Here is a 21,036-nt window from a genome sequence, read left to right as displayed (position 1 = left end):
CCTGGCTCATTTTAGCAAAGGAATGGGGGACAAGGGCGGAGAGAGACTTAACATCTGTTGTGCATTTTACAAAATAATTTTCTGATTAGTTCCTGCCCCACCTGGTGGTTGTGGGAACTAGACGAGCGTCCATGCGAAGGGCATGCTCTTCTCCAGGGTCACTTCTGAATCAGGCTGGAGGCTGGCATGCCCCATCAGGCAGGGTAGGGAAGGGCCCTCTTGGATTCCAGTGCAAGGCGTCCTCAGTGTGTGCAGTGCCCATCTAGGTGGTATTTCCCAGCGTGTGAGCTGAGTAAGATGAGCCCGCAGCCATTCCCCCTTTGCAGGCTCTCCACCAGCATCTCCTCTTACCATCTCTTTGCCTCCTGACTAAGGAAACAAGGCCATTTCTGCCCACGTTTAAGCTTTGAGGTTGGCCCAGTGCACTCCGGGTGGCTGCCGACATCCTGGGCATTCACGGTTCCGTTACCTCCCCTTCCATGTCCTCCCAGCATTGGTCTTCCTCCTGTTGGCTTTTTGGCCCCCTGCCCCATCCCACCAGGGCTCTCAGCATCAACTTTTGCTGGCATGCTTAGGCTGAGGGTGATGTCCCTCTGTTGTTCCTCAACCTCTTTGTGTTGGAATGGTCCTGTTTGCAGATTCAGCTCCCAAATCATCATCCTTCCCTGAGTGTTCGGCCTGTGCTCCCTCGCCTGCCTGCCTGCTGACTGGCTCTCGCTCTCATGTGCACACATGCTGGGTTACACTTACCCTACCACTGTTACCCACCAGCTTTCCACAGCTTCCCTCCATCACCAGGTGCAGCATAACCCAGGCCAGCCTGAGGAGAGTTGCTGATCTCTTTCTCTTTGGTCACTGGCCATCCTTGGAACAAGTAGCTCTCACCTGTTCCACAGCCTGGATGTGGTTTCTGTGCTTTGAGAGGGTCCCAGCCTGGGCAACATGGTGAAACCCTGTCTCTACTAAAAATAGAAAAATTAGCCAGGCGTGGTGGCATGTGCCTGTAGTCCCAGCTACTCAGGAGGCTGAGGTGGGAGGATCACCTGAGCCCAGGGAGGTCGAGGCTGCAGTGAGCTGAGATCATGCCACTGCACTCCAGCCTGGGTGACAGAGTAAGACCCTGTCTCAGAAAAAAGAAAAAAAGAAAAGAGAGGGTCCTGCCTCCTCTGCCAGGCAGAGCCAAGCATCTTGGAGGGCATTCTTCCAGTGCCCAGCTGAGGCCTGGGCATGCCCTGACTTGCTGTTCTCTAGGATAGAACAGTCAGAGCCAGGCCTGAGTTGCTTGCTGAGGGGACCGTTACGACAACAGAACCACTATGGGCCTGTGCACAGGAAGGGTCCCACCAGGCCTCTTACCCAGTGGGGTTGGGCTAAAAGGGCAAAAAGGTGACTTAGGCAGGACCCCAGCCTTGATTGGACTTTGGACCTGTGTTGACCCTCCTGGGTTTCTGCTGGTGGGGATGGCACCATCCACCATGAAAGCGGAGGGGAAATGGTGTGCTTCTGCGTCCCCTTTGGAAAGGTCTGGGGCCAGGGAAAAGCCGGAACTCGGTGCTCCTCTGAGGAAGTAGTCACCATTTGTTTCCTTTTTTCTTTGGCCAAAAATATGTTTGCCTTAATTGTTGAAGAGCAAGACTTCCTGAACACAGATGTAGAAGATTTATATTTTTCTCTCCCTTCCCCTGTTTTGTAGGAAGCTGAAGTCTTCAGCAGAACCCTGACCTAGGTAGGGAGTCTCAATGGCCCTGGGTGAAGAAAAGGCAGAAGCGGAAGCATCTGAAGACACAAAGGCCCAGTCCTATGGGAGAGGGAGCTGCAGGGAGCGGGAGCTGGACACCCCAGGGCCCATGAGTGGGGAGCAGCCCCCACGCCTGGAAGCTGAGGGAGGGCTCATCTCCCCTGTATGGGGGGCAGAAGGGATACCTGCCCCTACTTGCTGGATTGGGACTGACCCTGGCGGCCCCTCTAGAGCCTACCAGCCACAGGCCAGTGATGCCAACAGAGAGCCCGTAGCTGAGAGGTCTGAGCCTGCACTCAGTGGCCTGCCTCCTGCCACCATGGGGTCTGGAGACCTTCTGCTCTCCGGGGAAAGCCAGGTAGGTACTAAGGCAAGACTGTAGATGGACCCATTGCTGTCCTTTGGGAGTTTGTTTGGGATTTCCTCACCATCTTGCATCCTTTCCTCGCTACTGTGCAGGGTGAGGAATTGGAGGGGCCTGAGTATGATGATTTCTGTTTTGCGGGTTCAGCTAGAGAGCTGGGCCTCAGGACCGGCCAGGGGGACTGTCCACGGTTATCTCCTGTTCCTCAAGAGTGACTGGTGACTTTTTAAGGACCAGGGATTATAGGCCAAGAGGCTGCTGCCCAGAGGTCTAGGCCAGGGAAATTCTGGCAAGGAGAGCCCTGTCGTGTTTCTGACTTGGTGATTAAAGGCTTTAGGGGTACCCTGAAGAGACTTGGGAAAGGAGTGGCCAGGGCTTTGGGCTCCTGGGGGCTCTGAACCTAAATCCTCTTCAGACCCAAGGGACATGTGAAAACCTTGGAGCCCTGTAGTAGGCAGCACTGTCCCTGGTTAAGGAGAATTCCTTGGGCTTCTCTGACTGCCAGGCAGCTTCTCCTAGTGGGAGTCACATGGGGCAGGGAATCCTACCAGGTTCTGTGACTGCAGGCAAATCACCAGATCTTTCAGGCCCTCAGTATCATTGGGAGGTGACCGGAATGATCTGTTCTGCCCAGCTCTTACATTCTTTTCTGTTCTGCTTGCCAAGGACTTTCCTGGGAATGGCTTTGATCTTCTCGGTGTCATTGTAGCCTTGGCTGCTGCAGGGTCCCCTTGTGGGGCTGCATCCTGTGAGGAGGCTCTGAGCGGGACTGGGAGAGAACAGAGGCTGGGCCCCACCTGCCTGGGAGCAAGGGGCAGTGGGAGGCTCTGGCACCTGTGAGTCAGAGATTCGGTGAGGCAGGAAGCGAATCATAAACAGACACAGAAATGGCCTTTCACGGGGATGAGTCCGGTGCTTATTAGAATTCCTGTTGTTCGTTAAGCTCTTACCATGTGCTTTGCACACATGGGTGTATTTAATCCTTACCTTCTGAGGAGCTGGTGCTATGAGGGGAGGAAAGTGAGGCTCAAAGTCATACATCTGGAAGGTGGCAAAGTCAGGGGCTGGCCTCAGGTTTGTCTGGCTCCAAAACCCATGTCCTTCAACACTGTGCTGTCCTGCTTCCCTCGGGGGTGAGTTCTTCATCAAGCAGATAAAAAGTTCAGTGAAGAAGCTGAGATGAACCAGTCATTCTGCTAGTGTTCAGTTACCACTGGCGTGTGAACTGAGCAGGATGGGGTCTGGGGTGACCTCCTGGGTTTGGACGTGTCCTGTTAGCGACAGAGTGATTGAGGGTTTCGTCTGCCAGGAGACGCTTCTCAGAGGTAAGGGACTGTATTCCAGCTTCAGCATGACAGAGCTGTCTGAGTTCTGCTTGCTCACACCCTGGATACCTGTGGAGGAAGGAAGAACCTTGGAGAGGACTGGAGATGGGAGTCATCTTGCTTCCCAGACAGGCTGCTGGCAGTGCATATTGCCTGGTTCTTGCCTCAGGCAGCAGACTTTGCATTTTAAGGTCTTTCCTAAATACTGTCTAGACCCACAAGGAAACTCCTGGGTTGTCATCTAAGAAAGAAATTGGGTTTGATTTTTACCCAAGTGCTTTTTGTCCCTTTGATCATTGCAGGTGGAGAAGACCAAGCTTTCTTCCTCCGAGGAGCTCCCTCAGACTCTGAGCCTTCCCAGAACAACAACTATTTGCTCAGGACATGATGCTGATACCGAAGATGATCCATCCCTAGCGGATTTGCCCCAGGCACTGGACCTCAGCCAGCAGCCTCACAGCTCAGGTCTCTCTTGCCTGTCACAGTGGAAGTCCGTGCTGAGCCCAGGTTCCGCAGCTCAGCCTTCCAGCTGCAGCATCTCTGCTTCCTCCACAGGCAGCAGTCTCCAGAGTCACCAGGAGAGGGCGGAGCCTCATGGTGGTTCTCTGGCCAAGGTCTCCTCCTCCCTGGAGCCGGTCGTCCCCCAGGAACCCTCCTCTGTGGTGGGGCTAGGACCTCGGCCCCAGTGGTCACCACAGCCTGTGTTCTCTGGGGGTGATGCTTCTGGGCTAGGCAGGAGACGCCTCTCCTTCCAGGCTGAGTACTGGGCCTGTGTGCTGCCAGATTCCCTGCCTCCATCACCCGACCGCCACTCCCCTCTCTGGAACCCAAATAAAGAGTATGAAGATCTGCTTGACTATACTTACCCACTGAGGCCCAGGCCTCAGCTCCCAAAGCACCTTGATAGCCGTGTGCCAGCTGACCCTGTCCTGCAGGACTCCGGGGTAGACCTGGATAGCTTCTCTGTCTCTCCAGCAAGCACCCTCAAATCACCTACTAATGTCTCCCCCAACTGCCCACCAGCAGAGGCCACTGCCCTGCCATTTTCTGGGCCCAGAGAGCCAAGCCTTAAGCAGTGGCCCTCCGGAGTACCCCAGAAACAGGGTGGCATGGGCTTGGCATCTTCGAGCCAACTTGAATCTACCCCCAGAGCCCCAGGCAGTAGGGATGCTCGTTGGGAGCGCAGAGAGCCAGCCCTGAGGGGTGCGAAGGACCGGCTGACTATAGGCAAGCACCTTGATATGGGCTCTCCCCAGCTAAGGACACGGGACAGAGGGTGGCCCTCGCCCAGGCCAGAGAGGGAGAAGAGGACCAGCCAGAGCGCCCGGCGCCCTACCTGCACAGAGTCTAGGTGGAAATCAGAAGAGGAAGTGGAAAGTGATGACGAGTATCTTGCCCTCCCTGCTCGGCTGACACAGGTTTCTAGCCTGGTTTCGTATCTAGGATCCATTTCTACCTTGGTTACCCTGCCCACTGGGGATATCAAAGGGCAGAGCCCCTTGGAAGTGTCAGACAGTGATGGGCCAGCTTCCCTCCCTTCAAGCTCCAGCCAAAGCCAGCTTCCCCCTGGAGCTGCCCTCCAAGGATCTGGGGATCCTGAGGGCCAGAATCCCTGTTTCCTGCGCTCCTTCGTCCGTGCCCATGACTCCGCAGGGGAAGGCAGTCTGGGGAGCAGCCAGGCCCTCGGGGTCTCCTCTGGACTGCTGAAAACACGCCCCTCCTTGCCAGCTAGGTTGGACCGGTGGCCATTCTCAGACCCCGATGCTGAAGGGCAGCTTCCCAGGAAAGGAGAACAGGGAAAAGAATCACTGGTGCAATGTGTGAAGGTAATGACACTCAACGTTAGGAAGCTTTGTGTACAGGTGTCTTGTCTCTTCCCCCAATCCACTGACATCATAATAAAACATGTTCATATTCACCAGGCACTTTTTATGTGCCAGGCATTGTGCTGTACCTTACCTTATTCAGTCCTCACAACTTTTACCAGGTAAGCACTGTTCTCATTTTACTTTTTGGAGGAAAGAGCAGAGAGAGGTTAGGTAACGTGCCCACTTACAATTAGCAAGGGCTTGAGCCAAGAATCAGACCCAGGTAGACTATTTGCAGAGGCTGAGCTCTTAGCCACTACCCTTGGCTGCTTCCTAACTCAGAGGTATTCTGAACAAAAAAGGTTTTGTGCACAGATGCCTTTAGGAAACACTGGGCTAAACGAAGGTAAGTGGCTTTCTTGACTGCAGGACTTCTCAGAGCTTCATTTGCCACAGTGGTTTAAGTGCAAAGTTAGGGGCATTGGATGTACTGTTTCCTAGACTTTGTGGCCACCGGACCATCTTGTGAACCAAATGACTTAATATCTGGAGGTATAAAGAACACTGCGTGGAATAGGGTTATCGGTGTCAGGCATCTGAATTTGAAACATGGCACTGCTGTCTTTGGAATGTTGGCTCAGCCTCTTGAGTTTGCTCATTTGTAAAATGTGGAGCCCTGCCTTCTTAGGATGTTGTGTGCATTAAATAATTCATGTTGAGGGCTTCGGTGCATTCCTAGACATGTTGAAGGTTCAGGAATGTGCCTGTCCAGGAACGTGTCCTAGCGCTTGCGGGGGGCTTTCACCTTCCCAGGAGGTGACGTGGTTATTTTGTCTTGTGAGGTAGGTAGGACACGTTATCATGGACCCTTCTTTACTGATAAAAGATTGAGATGCCATGAGGTAAAGTTGTTCTTGGCTATAGCTTCAGGTTAGTCATGATTTTAGTCATTTATTTTACATTCACTTTTCCAGAGAAACATGGACGTATCTGGCTCCAAGATGCTGTTTCTAGTTAGTAATGGTGCTGATCCAAGAATTGGTTTCCATGGCAGGCACGCCTCTTCTGGGGTGCTCCATTCCTACCTGCAAGGCTGGGTTTTCTCAGCCTATCATTTTTGATGTCACACCAGGCTGTGGTTTTCATTGCTTTGGCAGAGGGAGGTATAGAGTCGTGGAGTCGGGACAGGTGAGCAAGGAGGAGAGAGGAGACTGAAGGTGCACAGTCTGTCTCCAAGTCCTCCTGATATTTTTATCCTTTTGATAACATAAATAGCTGTTCGATCAGTAACACCATGTGTCCTTTTATTTGTCTCTGCAGACATTTTGCTGTCAGCTGGAAGAGCTGATCTGCTGGCTGTATAATGTTGCAGATGTTACTGACCATGGGACTGCAGCCAGGTCCAATCTTACAAGTCTCAAGTCTTCTCTGCAGCTTTACCGGGTAATATGCGGTCCTGGCTCTGGCTTGTTCCCTCACAAGAGTGTGGCTAAATTACTCGATTACAAAGTAAAATCTCAAATAACCAATGTCTGGTATGTTATAGCTCAGTTGACTATTATACCTGAAATCTAATTAGAGCTTCACATTCTTAAAGCGGAACACTTTGTAAAATGCATGAATTATTTCCCAGGCCAAATAGAGCTTGAAGAAACAATATATTTATCTCAAATCAAAAATACTTTAGGTTTTGGGCTGGCAGGTGCAGTGGGACAAGTCTTTTATCCCAGCTACTCTGGAAGCTGAGGCAGGAAGATTGCTTGAGCCCAGGAGTTCGAGTACAGCCTGAGCAACATAGCAAGACCCCCCTCTCAAAAAAAAGTTTTTTCTTAATTAAAAACAAAAAATACTTTAGGGTGATTTGCAATATAATTTTCCAAATGTCTCAGGGATTATAAAGACAGACTTGCACTATTATGACGCCTCTAGTTATGTATGGCTATTGAAGTAAAATTAAAGACTCAGATTTTTTTATTTGCACTAGCCACATTCTGTGTGTTCAACCATCACATTTGTCCAGTGGCTACCACGTAGAACAGTGCAGATGTAGAACACTTCCATCACCACATAAAGTCCTATTGGACTGCACCACTATTTAAAGATCTGAGCTGAAATTGTACTGACTCCAGAATCTACAATAGGGCATTTTGATGGTATTTAAATAGAAATCTAGGCCAGGCACCTTGGCTCACACTATTAATCCCAGCACTTTGGGATGCTGAGGCTGGAGGATCGCTTGAGCCCGGGAGTTCCAGACCAGCCTGGGCAATATAGTGAGACCTCATCTCTACAGAAAAAAAAAAAAAAAAAAAAAAACATAAAAAATTAGCTGAGTGTGGTGGCATGCACTAGCAGGAGGATCACTGGAACCCGGCAGGCAGAGGCTACAGTGAGCCAAAATCACACCACTGCACTCCAGCCTGGGCCACAGACCGAGACCGTCTCAAAAAACAAACAAAAACTCTGACGTCAGTTTGTGTGCGTATGTATTTGGGTTTGGTTTTAGTTTTCTTGTTTCTTTTTCATTAAGATGTTGTTATTTTGAAAATACTAATGTGGATTTTTGTTAACTTGGTCCTAGATTTAGGATGACTGCGTCCCAGTTTGTGCCTGTTGTTCTGGCATGATAATAGGTCCCCTTTCAGCCTCAGAAGTGTCCTGAATTGGAGGATAAATTATATAGTTGTCATCCCTAAGTCTAACGTTAACCTTGGCTGAACTCCTGCCTTCTAGCATATCTGGTTGGCTGCACCTTTCTAATCTCTTCATGAAGAAGCAGAGGGATATCCATGGTCTGAGCCTGAGACTAGTCTGGAAGGAGTTTTCTAAAACAATTCTTTGAATTCCTACAACCTTATAACCTGACCATATCTTCAGCAGCAGAGGAGACAATTTACATGTGCTTGGGCCAGGGCTGAGCTGACTGAGGGCCTTCCTGGGACCGTACTCCAGCTAGAGGAAGGGAGGGGCTTTGTTTTCCAACTTGAGGCCAACTAAAGTGTAGGGAGGAGCCTTGCTTGACCTGGGCAGGCTGGGCCAGCTGCTCCACCCTACTGGGAATGCTGTTTCCTGCAGTGTGGAGAGAGGTTGCTTTGAGTTCCTCACTTTGAGGAACTCCACAATGAGTTCCTCTCCACACTGCAGGAAACAGCATTCCCACTAGGGTGGAGTGAGCTTGAGGAAGGAGAGAAAGGCTGACTCCAAGGGTCCTGTATGCAGACTCCACGTGCATGCACGCAGCTGTGCAGGGCTCAGGACCAGTACCACTACAGAGAGAGGAAGCTGCCCTGGTAGACCTAGCTTAGTGGCCTTTCCTGGCTTGTCAGAGCAGGTGCAAACAGAATAATTCCATCCCTCCGTCTTATCCCTCCTGCCAGCCTTCTGTACCTCAGCTTCCAGGCTAGACAGAAACAACCAGCTTGCTTTGTAGGTAGAGCTGAGATTTGAGCTGGGAGTCACTCGTGCAGGTCAGTGAGGCATAGGCCTCTTGTGTCACCCATACAGCTGTCACAAAGTGGGACTGTACTGCTAGCCCCTTGCCCGCACAGAACTGTGCATGGCTCATGCGTATGTGTGTGCTATCTTGACTCCTGCTTGGATTAAGACCTAGTATAAGCGAGCGTGTGTGTGTTCACATATTTTAACTGTGACTCATTTTCTTATATACTTGTATTTTGTCTTAACACAGGGGGGTTGCAGCAGCACATAAACCACACTACAGTACTAGAGAATAAAATAATAAGTATAGATATCAGGGTAAAGGAAAACTGAAGACAGGAAAACAGTAAATCCAAGGGTAAAACTATCACTTCAAAATGGTAAAACACCAAGTTCTGGCTGGGCACCGTGGCTCATACCTGTAATCCCAGTACTTTGGGAGGCTGAGGCAGGTGGATCGCTTGAGTTCAGGGGTTTGAGACCAGCCTGGGCAAAATAGTGAGACCCTGTCTCTATTTCTGTTAAAAATTTAAAAATTTATAAAAATCAGTCACCAAGTTCTACACCCTGTACTAAAAGGTGGTCATGGATTTGACTTTACCTTTTTTTTTTTTTTTTTTTTGAGATGGAGTCTCTCTCTTACTGCCCAGGCTGGAGTGCAATGGTGTGATCTCTGCTCACTGCAACCCCTGCCTCCCAGGTTCAAGCGATTCTCCTGCCTCACCCTCCCGAGTAGCTGGGATTACAGGCATGCGCCACCACACCCGGCTAATTTTTTTGTATTTTTAGTAGAGACGGGGTTTCTCCATGTTGGTCAGGCTGGTCTCAAACTCCTGACCTCAGGTGATCCGCCCGCCTTGGCCTCCCAGAGTGCTGGGATTACAGGTGTGAGCCACTGCGCCTGGCTGACTTTACACTTCTTAACTGCTAAACGAACATCAAGAACACCAGCTCGGTAGCCAAGAGGGGAAAGCAAATGAGTTGCTTGGGAAACTCACAGCTTCCCAGATGTTGAGGTAGTTACCCTTGTAGTCTGCACAGAGCAAAGGCATGGAGGGAGGAGCAGAGGTAGAGACAGTGGCTCCCTGCGGTCAGTTTAATGGCAGATCTCCTGTGGTCCATTAGAATGGAATAAATTCTGAGACTCCCATAGCCCTGAATTAAAAGAGAACCCCATGAGGTCAGGGCGCTAGAAGGAGACCCTAACTCCAAGCTGTTTGTGAGCCAGCCTCTGTCAGGGAAGATGCTCCTGATGTCAAACTAAACAGGAAAAACTACTGACTCTATTTACCTTGGGTTCAAAGAAGCTGAAGTTAAACTGTTGCACTGTTTACTTGGGGAATTCTGCAGACCTGATGGGGTGAATCTTACACATTAGAGGGGAATAAGGCTACCCTGCATGCTGTGCTTTTCAAATAACGTTTACAAAACAATAGTAACGAAGCTTCTTCCTTTTCTTTTTCTGATACGCCTTAAGCAATTTAAGAAAGATATAGATGAACATCAGTCTCTGACGGAGAGTGTCTTACAGAAGGGGAAGATTCTTCTTCAGTGCCTGTTGGAGAACACCCCAGGTGAGATGCTTAAGGTTTTGGATTTAGCCAGAGCTTAATCCCTGTCAGCAGCAGGCCCAGGGACCGCACTATCCCTGGTAAGGAGCTGGTACCACAAGAGCCCCTGCCCACACCCACTGCCCGAGATGCCCCATGCCCCGTCTGCCAGCTCCACGCGTCGCTGCCCATCACTGCCCCTACACACCTGCTTAGAGGCAGTCATGGTTATAAAACCAAGCCCATTACAAATTAGGCTTTGAGCCTGCAAGAATGACGCTGTCTTTTGCTTCTGCTTTTGTATTTTTCTGGTGGTAGTCTGGGTAGGAATCCTAGTATTAATCTACCATCCTTAGTTTGTGGCTAGGGTATTTAGTGGGTATCCCTTTGGTTCCCCACCTTACCTAGCCCAGGTTGAATTCCTCTCTGATTATCTGCCTTGTGTCCTGCTTTGGGGAAATATTTGTTTCAGAAAAGGATTGTATTGCTCAAAAGTATCTGAGGACAGTCAGTCTGTCCTCAGGGAACAGACTGAATAAAGAACTGATGAGAGGGGACAGGGTGGCAGTAGTGTGCAAACCAAGCTCAAGCCCCTTTTTGTTTTGTTTTGCTTTTGAGATGGAGTTTCGCTCTTGTTGCCAAGGCTGGAGTGCAGTGGTGCCATCTTGGCTCACCGCAAGTTCACCTGCCTCCCGGGTTCAAGTGATTCTTCTGCCTCAGCCTCCTGAGTAGCTGGGATTACAGGCATGCGCCACCATGCCCGGCTATTTTTTGTGTGTTTTTAGTAGAGATGGGTTTCTCCATGTTGGTCAGGCCTGTCTTGAACTCCTGATCTCAGGTGATTCGCCTGCCTTAGCCTCCCAGAGTGCTGGGATTACAGGCATGAGCCACTGCACCCGGCCACTTGAGCCCATTTTGTAGGATGGGTTCCCCATTTAGGAAAGTGAAAATCACAGACCTCAGGCATGTATTTAAGCATGCTGGGTGCCAAGGATTTACAGTTTTCATTGTCTTTACAGGACGAGGGCATGGGGGATGAGGATATGATAGGGAGGATGAGCTAAGAGAATGGTAGGGTAAAGCCTTGAACTGATGGCAGCCCCTAATTTCCTGCAAGACTGTAAATCAAGTGCTGACAGAGCCTGCCTATATTATGCCTCATTTTACATTTTTGAGTGAGATGGGATTTATACTGGAATACAACCGCCGAAGCAAAGCTGGGCAGGTCCCACGGGCTTGAGAGGCAGTGAGGAGGCACTTTCCTGACCAGCATGGTGGGCAGGTGCATACCATGAAGGGTGTACAGCAGGATTTCTCAGCCTTGGTGCTTTTGCCATATTGGCGGCATGATTTTGTGGGGAATTGTCCTATGCATTGCAGGATGTTTAGCAGCACCCCTGGCCCCAGTAAATCCCTGCTTCCCCCACAGTTGTGACAACCCAAAATGTTTCTACACATTGCTAAGTGTACCCTGGGAAGAAAAATCTCTAGGGTTGAGAGGCATCAGTGGACAGGGACCACTGAATGGTTTTCAGCAGGTAAGTGATTCTCTAGTGTGAATTATATGAGCTCTTTGCAATCCCCTGCCCTTTTAAGGCCTTTGTTTTGGCTCTTCTGGCATTTTCACTAGGGTTCTTAGATTTTTTATTGGGGCAGAAATTCCATGTGCCAAGCTCCTTTGCTGCATGTAATTTACACCAGCATTTTACTGAAGCAGTTGGCACATCAGTGTTCTCCATTTAATCACAGCCCTGTGAGATGGATAGTTGTGGATTTGCCACAGGCCACAGGAGAAGTGGCAGCCTGGCAGAGCGCCTGGGCACTGGCTTTCCGCAGCTTCCCAGTGTCTGGAGGTGCAGAGGCCTGAGCAGCTCCTCTCTTCACAGAGGCCACGTGTAAAAGTAGGCCTCTAGTCCTGACACAGTGGTTCATGCCTGTAATCCCAGCACTTTGGGAGGCCAAGGCGGGCAGATCACCTGAGATCGGGAGTTCGAGACCAGCCTGACCAACATGGAGAAACCCCGTCTCTGCTAAAAATACAAAATTAGCCGGGCGTGGTGGGGAGCACCTGTAATCCCAGCCACTCTGGAGGCTGAGGCAGGTGAATCGCTTGAACCCAGGAGGTGGAGGTTGCAGTGAGCTGAGATTGCGCCATTGCACTCCAACCTGGGCAACAAGAGCGAAATTCCTTCTCAAAAAAAAAAAAAAAAAAAAAAAAGGCCTCTTAAAAGCTTCAGGTTTTTTGACCTTCATTTTAAAATCAATTTAATAATACTTTTCTGTGCTTAGTCCCACTTTGCTCTATCAAGAGGTTTTTTTACTGGCTTTGGGGTTTTCTTTGGTTTTCAGATATGTATCCAGGCTCTTTCAGATTGACACACAGCCCTTCCCCATCCATCTGCTTGAAATAATCAGGAATGTGGCTGTTTATCCCTTGAGACGTCAGTGTCTCTCTCCAGCGGGTGCAAAACTTAACTAACTTTTCTTCCGCCAGGAGCACGCTGTCAAAAGTCCATAGAGCCAGCCTACAAACATGTTTGTTCCAGTCCTTCCCAACTTCTTTTATTTGGCCCCAACCAAACATTCTGACAGTCTAAATAAAAGTTCAAACGCGTCCGTGCGCGGTGGCTCACGCCTGTAATCTCAACACTTTGGGAGGCCAAGCGGGCAGATCACCTGAGGGCAGGAGTTCAAGACCAGCCTGGCCAACATGGCGAAACCCCATCTCTACTAAAAGTACAAAAATTAGCTGGGCATGGTGGTGGGCGCCTGTAATCCCATCTACTCAGGAGGCTGGGGCAGGAGAGTCGCTTGAACCCGGGAGGCAGAGGTTGCAGTGAGCCGAGATCACGCCACTGTACTCCAGCCTGGGCAACAAGAGTAAGACTCCGTCTCAAAATAAATAAATAAATAAAAGTTAAAAAACATAAAGGTCCCTGAACCAATGTTTCTGTGACATCACACAAAAAGACTGGGCAAAGGTCTAATTAAACCAGAGGGGTTAGCCAGCTGTGGTGGCTCATGCCTGTAATCCCAGCACTTTGGGAGGCCAAGGCGGGTGGATCACCTGAGGTCAGGAGTTCGAGACCAGCCTGGCCAATATGACGAAACCCTGTCTCTACTAAAAATACAAATATTAGCCGGGCGTGGTGGTGGGCGCCGGCAATTCCAGCTACTGGGGAGGATAAGGCAGGAGAATCACTTGAACCTGGGAGGCGGAGGTTGTAGTGAGCCGAGATTTGTGCCGCTGCACTCCAGCCTGGGTGACAGAGTGAGACTCCATCTCAAAAAAAAAAAAAAAGAAACTGGAGGGTAAAACCCAGCCCAGCCACCCTTACAGCCAAGCTTTACCGTGCGCCTGACTGCAATCCTCTGCCACACTTTGCCAACTCTCTTTGTGGACAGCACTTTGCCCTGATGACACCACACTGATGTGGCTTCCCTAGGAGATCTCAATACAGCCAGCCTGTGTTCCTTCTCCTTCCACTCATCCAGTCAGCATTGTCTGCAGATAAGCAGCTTCCCCTTTCCCTTCCTCTACTGACAGATGTTACAGCTGTGGCAGGAAACTAGGGAGAGTATAAGCACAGCTGATAAAGGTGCAGGAAACTAAGACAGCCTTTGTGCTTAACAAAAATAAATTTTTGAAAAGAGAAAAAAGCCTGCTGTGTGAGATGCACTCTGACTGTAGCCCATCCCTTCCTCACATGAACAACAATTCTGACACTGCAGGAGTGAATCTTCCCTTAGACTGCTTTCGGGTCATTGTTTTGTTTTGTTTTGTTTTTGAGACAGAGTTGCACTCTTGCTGCCCAGGCTGGAGTGCAATGGCACAATCTTGGCTCACCACAACCTCTGCCTCCCGGGTTCAAGCCATTCTGCCTCAGCCTCCCGTGTAGCTGGGATTACAGGCATGCGCCACCACACCTGGCTAATTTTTTTATATTTTTAGTAGAGACGGGGTTTCTCCATGTTGGTCAAGCTGGTCTCCAACTCCTGACCTCAGGCAATCCATCCGCCTTGGCCTCCCAAAGTGCTGGGATTACAGGCGTGAGCCACTGCGCCTGGCCAGGTCATTTTCTTTTTCAGTCTGTTCACCGAGGCCCACAAAACAAAGGGTCTCAAGCACTCCCAAATCTATTACAGACCACCCATGTGAAATAACATTCTTCCCAGCCAATAGAAACTGATAGACCTGGTAGCAGGGGTAAGCATCTGAACCTTGGCATGTCGTTTTATTTAAGCCTTATGCCCAAGAGGATCTGGATGTGCCCTTACAGAGATACCTGTCTTACCTCTAAAGTCAGGTAATACCAGCCATCAGAAAACCATAATATCTCTGTGCCCTTCTGTGAATTACGTAATTTCAAAGTGGAGTCAGTGAATTCTTTTCTTAGCTTTAATCAGAAGTTAACAACATAGGTTCTCCAGTGCAACAGAAGTCCCTGGAGAATCACTGTTAAAAAAGGGCAGACATTCAGAAGCTACTGCCAGGTCCTACTTTGTGTAAAATACTATACCCTTGTATGTTATTTTGAAAATGCTTACTGGACAACACTTGCATGGGTTTTATTTCTGGTTTAATTTCTTTGAACCTCATTGTTAGTTTTAGAGGATGTCCTTGGGAGGATCGCGAAGCAGTCTGGTGAGCTGGAGAGCCACGCAGATCGCCTGTATGACTCTATCTTGGCCTCTCTGGACATGCTGGCTGGCTGCACCCTTATCCCTGACAAAAAGCCCATGGCGGCAATGGAGCACCCATGTGAAGGGGTTTAACCTGGTAAGTAGAGGAACTCAAAAATAAAATTTGCCCACCAACCCTGCTGTAACAGTTGGCCACTACTTAGAAGCTTGTTGAGCAAGAACTATTATTTAAACAAATGAGATACTGGAAGAAGACAGCCAATGGTACTAAAAAAGGAGTTGCTGGTCTTCCTATGATGATGAAGGCTCACTGTGGTGCTTTCCATTACTGTTCACCCCTGCTGCCTGCTGAGGATGAGGGTGCCTCTGTGCTGCCATTTCTATGGCACTTTCTTCACCACCAACCCTGCCATCCCAAGACAAGAGCAGCACAACTTATCTGTACACCTGTTTCTGCACAGGTACACTTTTCCAGTATGGGGCCATGACCTGGCCACCCCTGTTCTGCAGGATCTTCTCCCCAGCTCATTTGGTACTCCATCTCCAAGCATCTCTGACAGCACCAAGTGCTTAGAGAAACCCAGAGTTACTGATAACTTTGCACCACCACCCCTGCCCTGCACAAAGGGTCTCCACATATCTCCCACACCACTCCCTTCCAAAAAGGCTAGGGGGATGGAAGGGTTAAAGACACCTTGGAGACTTAACAGGTAGTACAACTTTCTTTTGCTCCCTTGAGAAAGTCAAACAGAATGACAGAAAAGGAGCTAGGAGAGCAAGGGTGGGTGTGTCCACCACAGAGTTGCTACTGCCAATGCTTTTCATAATTCCGCAATTGGACTGTCGTACGTCGCTCCTACAACAAAATGTTTGTAGTGCTTAACTCGTAGATTTTCTAGGTGAGCACTATAGGTATGCTAAGAGCAGGGAGTCCCTGTGTTTTTATCAGAGCAACTGTGAGACGTCATCTTGGTTCTAAAATGAATGCAGGGGACTGCTGTTGTCGTTTCTTCCTCTACAACATTATGCCTGTAACAAATGCTGCCTTTTCTCTTTCAGGCATCTTCTCAGGCAGAGATGCAACCTGTCGGCCAAACACTGGCTAGTGAGAAAAAAAACCTTCAAGAAGTCCTTGCAAGAGCCATTCAACACTGAAGTCAAGGGGGAAACCTTCAATATACTAGCTTTAAAATGCCTTTCTCCTCCCTGAATGGAGGGCTGAGTTATTATTTTTATTTACAATGAATCCTTCCAAACTAAGGTTTTCCTTTTGGTGCTTCTCCACAAAGAGCGTGTAGCTTTGCAATTTTTGATAAAATAAGACGTGTTGCCTTCCCCTCTATCCCATTAAAAAAGAGCAGATAAAGCTCAAACTATTCCACCTGGTAGGGTCATTTACCAAGGGCTGGTAGGAGATTCCAAATACTCAATATTCTCAGGCATGCAAGAGGACCTAAGAGACTGAAAAAAGTGAATTGTTGGCCAGAAACCTTGGGTCTTTTCATAAAAGGAAATTTGGGCTTGTCAATCCCTCTTTGAAGATATAGGTAGAAACAAGAGATTTTTAACCCTTTGTCTGCAAAAGAAAAAGGGTTAAATGAAGCACCTATACAGATGACTTTGGGAGATTATGACACCTTTTGCCATCTTCAGGGCTTACGTCTTTACTTTCTTGGCTAACCAGTTTCTTAGAAGAAAATGTGTCAGGGACTTGGGGATCTACAGTCATGCTTTAGCATGGCTATGGAGCTAATTATCAAGCTTAAAGGGTAACTTTGGGAGGACTCCTCCCTTCACTCCTAGTCTCCCTTGGAAGAGCAGTCCAGGCTCAGGGAAGGGAATGGATAGGATGACACAGTAAGTACAGAAACTGAAGCTGTCAATAGTGAAGGAAAAAGGGGAATTCTTTGTTGCTTTGGCATTGACACATAAGTACTTTGATTAAAAAAAAAAAAAAACTATGGATCAACCATTCAAAGCATCAATTCTATAGCTTTTTGCAGCAAGATGATCAGTTATTGCTGGTAACTGCAGATTCTACAGAAAAGCACTTTTAAAGTTCTGTTGGGCCATGAATGAACCTGGAAGGAGGAAAGCACAGTAACAATGGAAACTAAAGTCCTATTATTAATGTGACTTTTCTGCTTCAGAATTTCTGAGACTTTATAGTCACTGGAAAATAGCCATTAAATTCTTTAAAGATTAGCTCTTCAACAGTAGCTACACATAAAATGCAGTATTTCAAGTGCCTGATGCTGCTATGGTATGCTTTATCATAATGCTTAAGGGCATGATCAAAATTAAAATGGCTTATGAGTTTGCCATATTAATCATCTTAGTTCCATACACACTGAGACTTTAAAAGGGAAAAACCACTCTAGCAAATAATTGTCAATTATAAACCTGTATGTAAAACATTCTTGAAAACCTAGAGTTGGTTAAAAAGGTAGAGATGTCTGACGGCCTCTTCTTAAATTGATATATTTCACCTTCTCTTAGATGTATATTTATAAGTAGAAACATGTCCTTCCACTGAGTATGTTACTGAATAGCCCTTAGGAAATTAAACCCATTTATTTACTAATATTTGACAGGCATAGAAGTGTATTAATTAGCATAAAAGTTGAAGATGAAAACCCTATAGAAACAAACTGGCCAATATTATACTAATTGAATGCAGAATGTGGCATTCTATTCCCATTCAACTAATAATCAGCTTCAACTGACAGGAATTTGCACAGAATGTTACACAATACCCTGTTTCCCAAGAAAGTACTACCTTACCTAGAGATGATCCAAGATATTTTTGTTCATCCTCTGAATAAGGTGAGACTAAAGGGTGCTAACTCCCTGGACCTGGCTGTGAATGCTACTGAAGAGTATCAACACAACTGTTAATTATACCGCCGTGCTTTAAGTTTAAGACTTACCTTAAAACTCAAGCTGAAGGCTGGGCACGGTGGCTCATGCCTGTAATCCCAGCACTTTGGGAGGCCGAGGCGGGTGGATCACAAGGTCAGGAGATTGAGACCATCCTGGCTAACACGGTGAAACCCCATCTCTACTAAAAATACAAAAAGAAATTAGCCAGGCGTGGTGATGGGCGCCTGTAGTCCCAGCTACTTGGGAGGCTGAGGCATGCGAATGGCATGAACCCGGGAGGCGGAGCTTGCAGTGAGCTGAGATGGCACCACTGCACTCCAGCCTGGGCAACAGAGTGAGACTCTTGTCTCAAAAAAAAAAAAAATCAAGCTGAAATTGTTTCAGCCTAGTAAGATGCTGCCAGCAGCATTTCTATGAGCAAACATGGCCAAATTAGAGTCAAGTAGCTGAGCTTGCTAACTACACTGTGATGCCACACTGGAATAACTTAGTAGTCCCTTAAAATTAATGGAAGTTAAATCCACAGGGAAGTGATGATACTCAAAGCTGGATCAGCAGTTTCAAGATCTGGGTTCTTGGAGATCCATAGGTAAGCTCAGCGAATGGAAGACAATGTCAACACAGGGCTATTTTGAAGCTTAGGTAGGAATGGAACACAAGGTTTGAGGTAAGATATGCTGGAAAGGCAAGATATAGGCTAAGGGAAATTCAATCCAAGGTCGAAGAATAGGAAATTACTGCTCAGACCACAATGACTATCATTCTGAAAGGATTTTACAGAGTGTGCAGCTGCTTAGATTTAAGAACACTCTTCTTCACTATGTAAACTAATTTATGGCAGCACCTTATATTTAGAACAAGTGGTAATTCCCTTTACTAAGTGAACAGATTATTAAAACCCGTAGTAGCTTTGAACCGTTTGTACTTGAAAATGGGGGTATAAAGGGGTATATATTTTTTCCAGAACCACATTTATTGGCATATACATAGAAGCAAATCTTAAGGCATGCTGAAATTTGTTGTAAATCCCAATCTTTACTGCCATGGGGAAAAGAACGCTGGAATTTTCCAAACTTAAGTCTGTAAATATGCTCATCTTAAGTTCATGTAATGTTTCCACTAACTCACCAAGAATAAGCTGACAATTTAAACAACTTTTACTGTGTAAAAATGAAGTGCATGGCATGGCATCACAGTATCTTGACATTTGTTTTGTGTCATTTAGCTACTTTAGAAAATAGTTTCTGAACTCTTTCCCCCTTTATACTGTATTAAGGCAAAAACAAAACTTTTGAAGCATTAAAGATCTTCACCAAAATAACTATTGGTAACTTCAGGAATTTGTCAGTTGCCTTATGTGAGGATGAATAGATCCACCAAGCACGCCTATAATACAAAGTAAACTATGATTTTTATTGTGAAATTTTCATAGATGGAAAATTGAATATTCTGTCCATTTCATTTTACAATTATCTTACCACTTATTTTTGTACCATGTATTTCAATTGCCTGTTTAGTGAAAAATAAAAATTAAAACTATTCATTTTTGGCTTGTGTTTAGCTTAAATTTTATCATTAAATTAAGGAGCCCACAACAAAATGTGTTGCCAGCAGCCATATCCCAAGCCCCTGCGTGAAGAATGTTTTGGCTGCTATTTCAACCTAAGGAAACAACGTTTGACCTCAGTCACCTTAAAATGCCAGTGTGGGCAGAAGATTTTTTATTCCTCACAATTAAAAAACAAACAAAACCCCCTAGGATCTTGAAGGTCCTATTTCAGAAAATCTTCATATACGCAAAATGTCACCAAAATAAATACATTTGCCTCAATTATCATTACCACCCAGTATTCATGTTTTAATTTTTAGGGATATAATTTCTAAAATTAGAGCAATCAAATTTCCTGCTTCCTATCTTAATGCTTAAACCCTCCTCCAACACCAAGTTAAGCAACTGTGGAGGATAAAATAGTTGAATCTGACTGAGAGCATGGAAGAAAAACATTAGCACACATTAGTCTGATCATTTGCCAATTAGGAAAGGTGCTGCTTTCTACCTCTACCACAGATGCATTTATGAAATGTTGATCAATGAAGCTATTTCAAATGGTTTTAGAGAAGGATCAGAGATAACGGGCTAGATAGCATACATTCTAAACTTGTTTTACATATAGTTTGAGCTCCCTGAACCACTGAAGTTGGTTAAATCCCTACACAGCACAGAAGCCCCTCTAGGTCATGTTATTGGGCATATTATCTAGAAAGCAAATACTGGATGCTGCTCTAAGATAGGTCTAGAATACCTTAGTTTGCATTGTGCACACACAAATGGCTGTGTTGAATATAATGCAAGGCTCTATTTCCCTTTAACCATAAGAATCAAAACAATACTTATCACCATACAGTTTGATATTACTTCCAATAAGTACAATATTTATTAAACATATCTTCAGTTGTTTTGTTACATAGTGTGCAACAAATTACAATATTCTGCAGCCACAAATTATATGCAGAGTATGAAGAAACTATTAATCAGATAGTGTAATCTTTCCATTTATAACTCTACAAGGAAGAACTAGCAAATCAGATCTTACATATAACATCTCACTAAACTTTATGCATGGAAAGTGACAGACACTGCTTGTGCTGTTTGATACAAAATGGCTGAACTTCATCTTCAGAAGACTAAACCTGACATCTAAACATGCCAATATAAACATCAAAACAAAATATATTCTAACCAACCACGGGAAACAGTCTGGTATCAGGAAAGCAACAAGGATTACACACATTATTTTATAAACCAGCACACAAAGGTTTAAAACAGTTCTGAAAATGAAGTTAGCTGTCTTGAGTCAAGGGAATAAAAAAAAAGTCAGTATTGACCATTTACAATCTCTGACCTTTGTGGAGACGGTAAGAATCTGTTGTAGTGCAGCTACATACAGTACAATTCAGGCAATTTTGTTTTTTCACTTGGGTTCAGATTGCAAATTCATTGCTGTGAGAAAAGGATGGAGGCAAATTTTAGCAGCAACCTCCACCTGACTGCTTGACTGGAGTGCTCTGAATTTTAACATTGGACTTCTCAGCACCACCAGCTGTTGCTCCGGGACCCATTCGCTTTTTAATCTCAGCTGCCATCGTCATGAAAGACTGTTCTACATTCGTTGCATTCTTAGCACTGGTTTCCAAAAACGGAATTCCAAGGGAATCAGCAAATTCCTAAGAGAATAATGAGGCACAATTAACACTGAAAAATCTTTTTCACTAATTCTTAGTGCAT

At 46.7% G+C, this 21,036-nt stretch overlaps 2 protein-coding genes across 7 annotated transcripts in view; one reads left to right on the top strand and one right to left on the bottom strand.

The window, feature by feature from the left end:
• Positions 1 to 19,293, top strand: part of CEP68 (centrosomal protein 68) — a 30,763-nt gene extending 11,470 nt beyond the window's left edge. For 2 of the 4 annotated variants that reach the window (XM_004029324.5, XM_019020980.4), the window contains exons 2-7: positions 1,694 to 2,096; positions 3,730 to 5,253; positions 6,556 to 6,678; positions 10,151 to 10,247; positions 14,830 to 15,003; positions 15,927 to 19,293. In XM_004029324.5, coding sequence (XP_004029373.3) covers positions 1,740 to 2,096; positions 3,730 to 5,253; positions 6,556 to 6,678; positions 10,151 to 10,247; positions 14,830 to 14,999 — 2,271 coding nt within the window. In that variant the 5' untranslated portion in view covers positions 1,694 to 1,739 and the 3' untranslated portion in view covers positions 15,000 to 15,003; positions 15,927 to 19,293. Of the gene's footprint in view, positions 1 to 1,693; positions 2,097 to 3,729; positions 5,254 to 6,555; positions 6,679 to 10,150; positions 10,248 to 12,572; positions 13,144 to 14,829; positions 15,004 to 15,926 lie in introns of those variants that run through there. The other 2 variants (XM_055378025.2, XM_055378026.2) reach the window with 2 other exon arrangements.
• RAB1A (RAB1A, member RAS oncogene family) overlaps positions 19,143 to 21,036 on the bottom strand; it is a 43,603-nt gene continuing 41,709 nt past the window's right edge. For all 3 annotated transcript variants that reach the window (XM_019020981.3, XM_055378028.2, XM_055378027.2), the window contains one exon: positions 19,143 to 20,975. In XM_019020981.3, the coding sequence (XP_018876526.1) occupies positions 20,778 to 20,975 (198 nt within the window). In that variant the 3' untranslated portion in view covers positions 19,143 to 20,777. The remainder of the gene's footprint in view (positions 20,976 to 21,036) is intronic.

Source organism: Gorilla gorilla, chromosome 12, assembly GCF_029281585.2.
Source record: "Gorilla gorilla gorilla isolate KB3781 chromosome 12, NHGRI_mGorGor1-v2.1_pri, whole genome shotgun sequence".
NCBI lineage: Eukaryota > Metazoa > Chordata > Mammalia > Primates > Hominidae > Gorilla > Gorilla gorilla.
The sequence above is the reverse complement of the archived record's forward strand: the minus strand, read 5'-3'. Positions and strand labels throughout refer to the sequence as shown.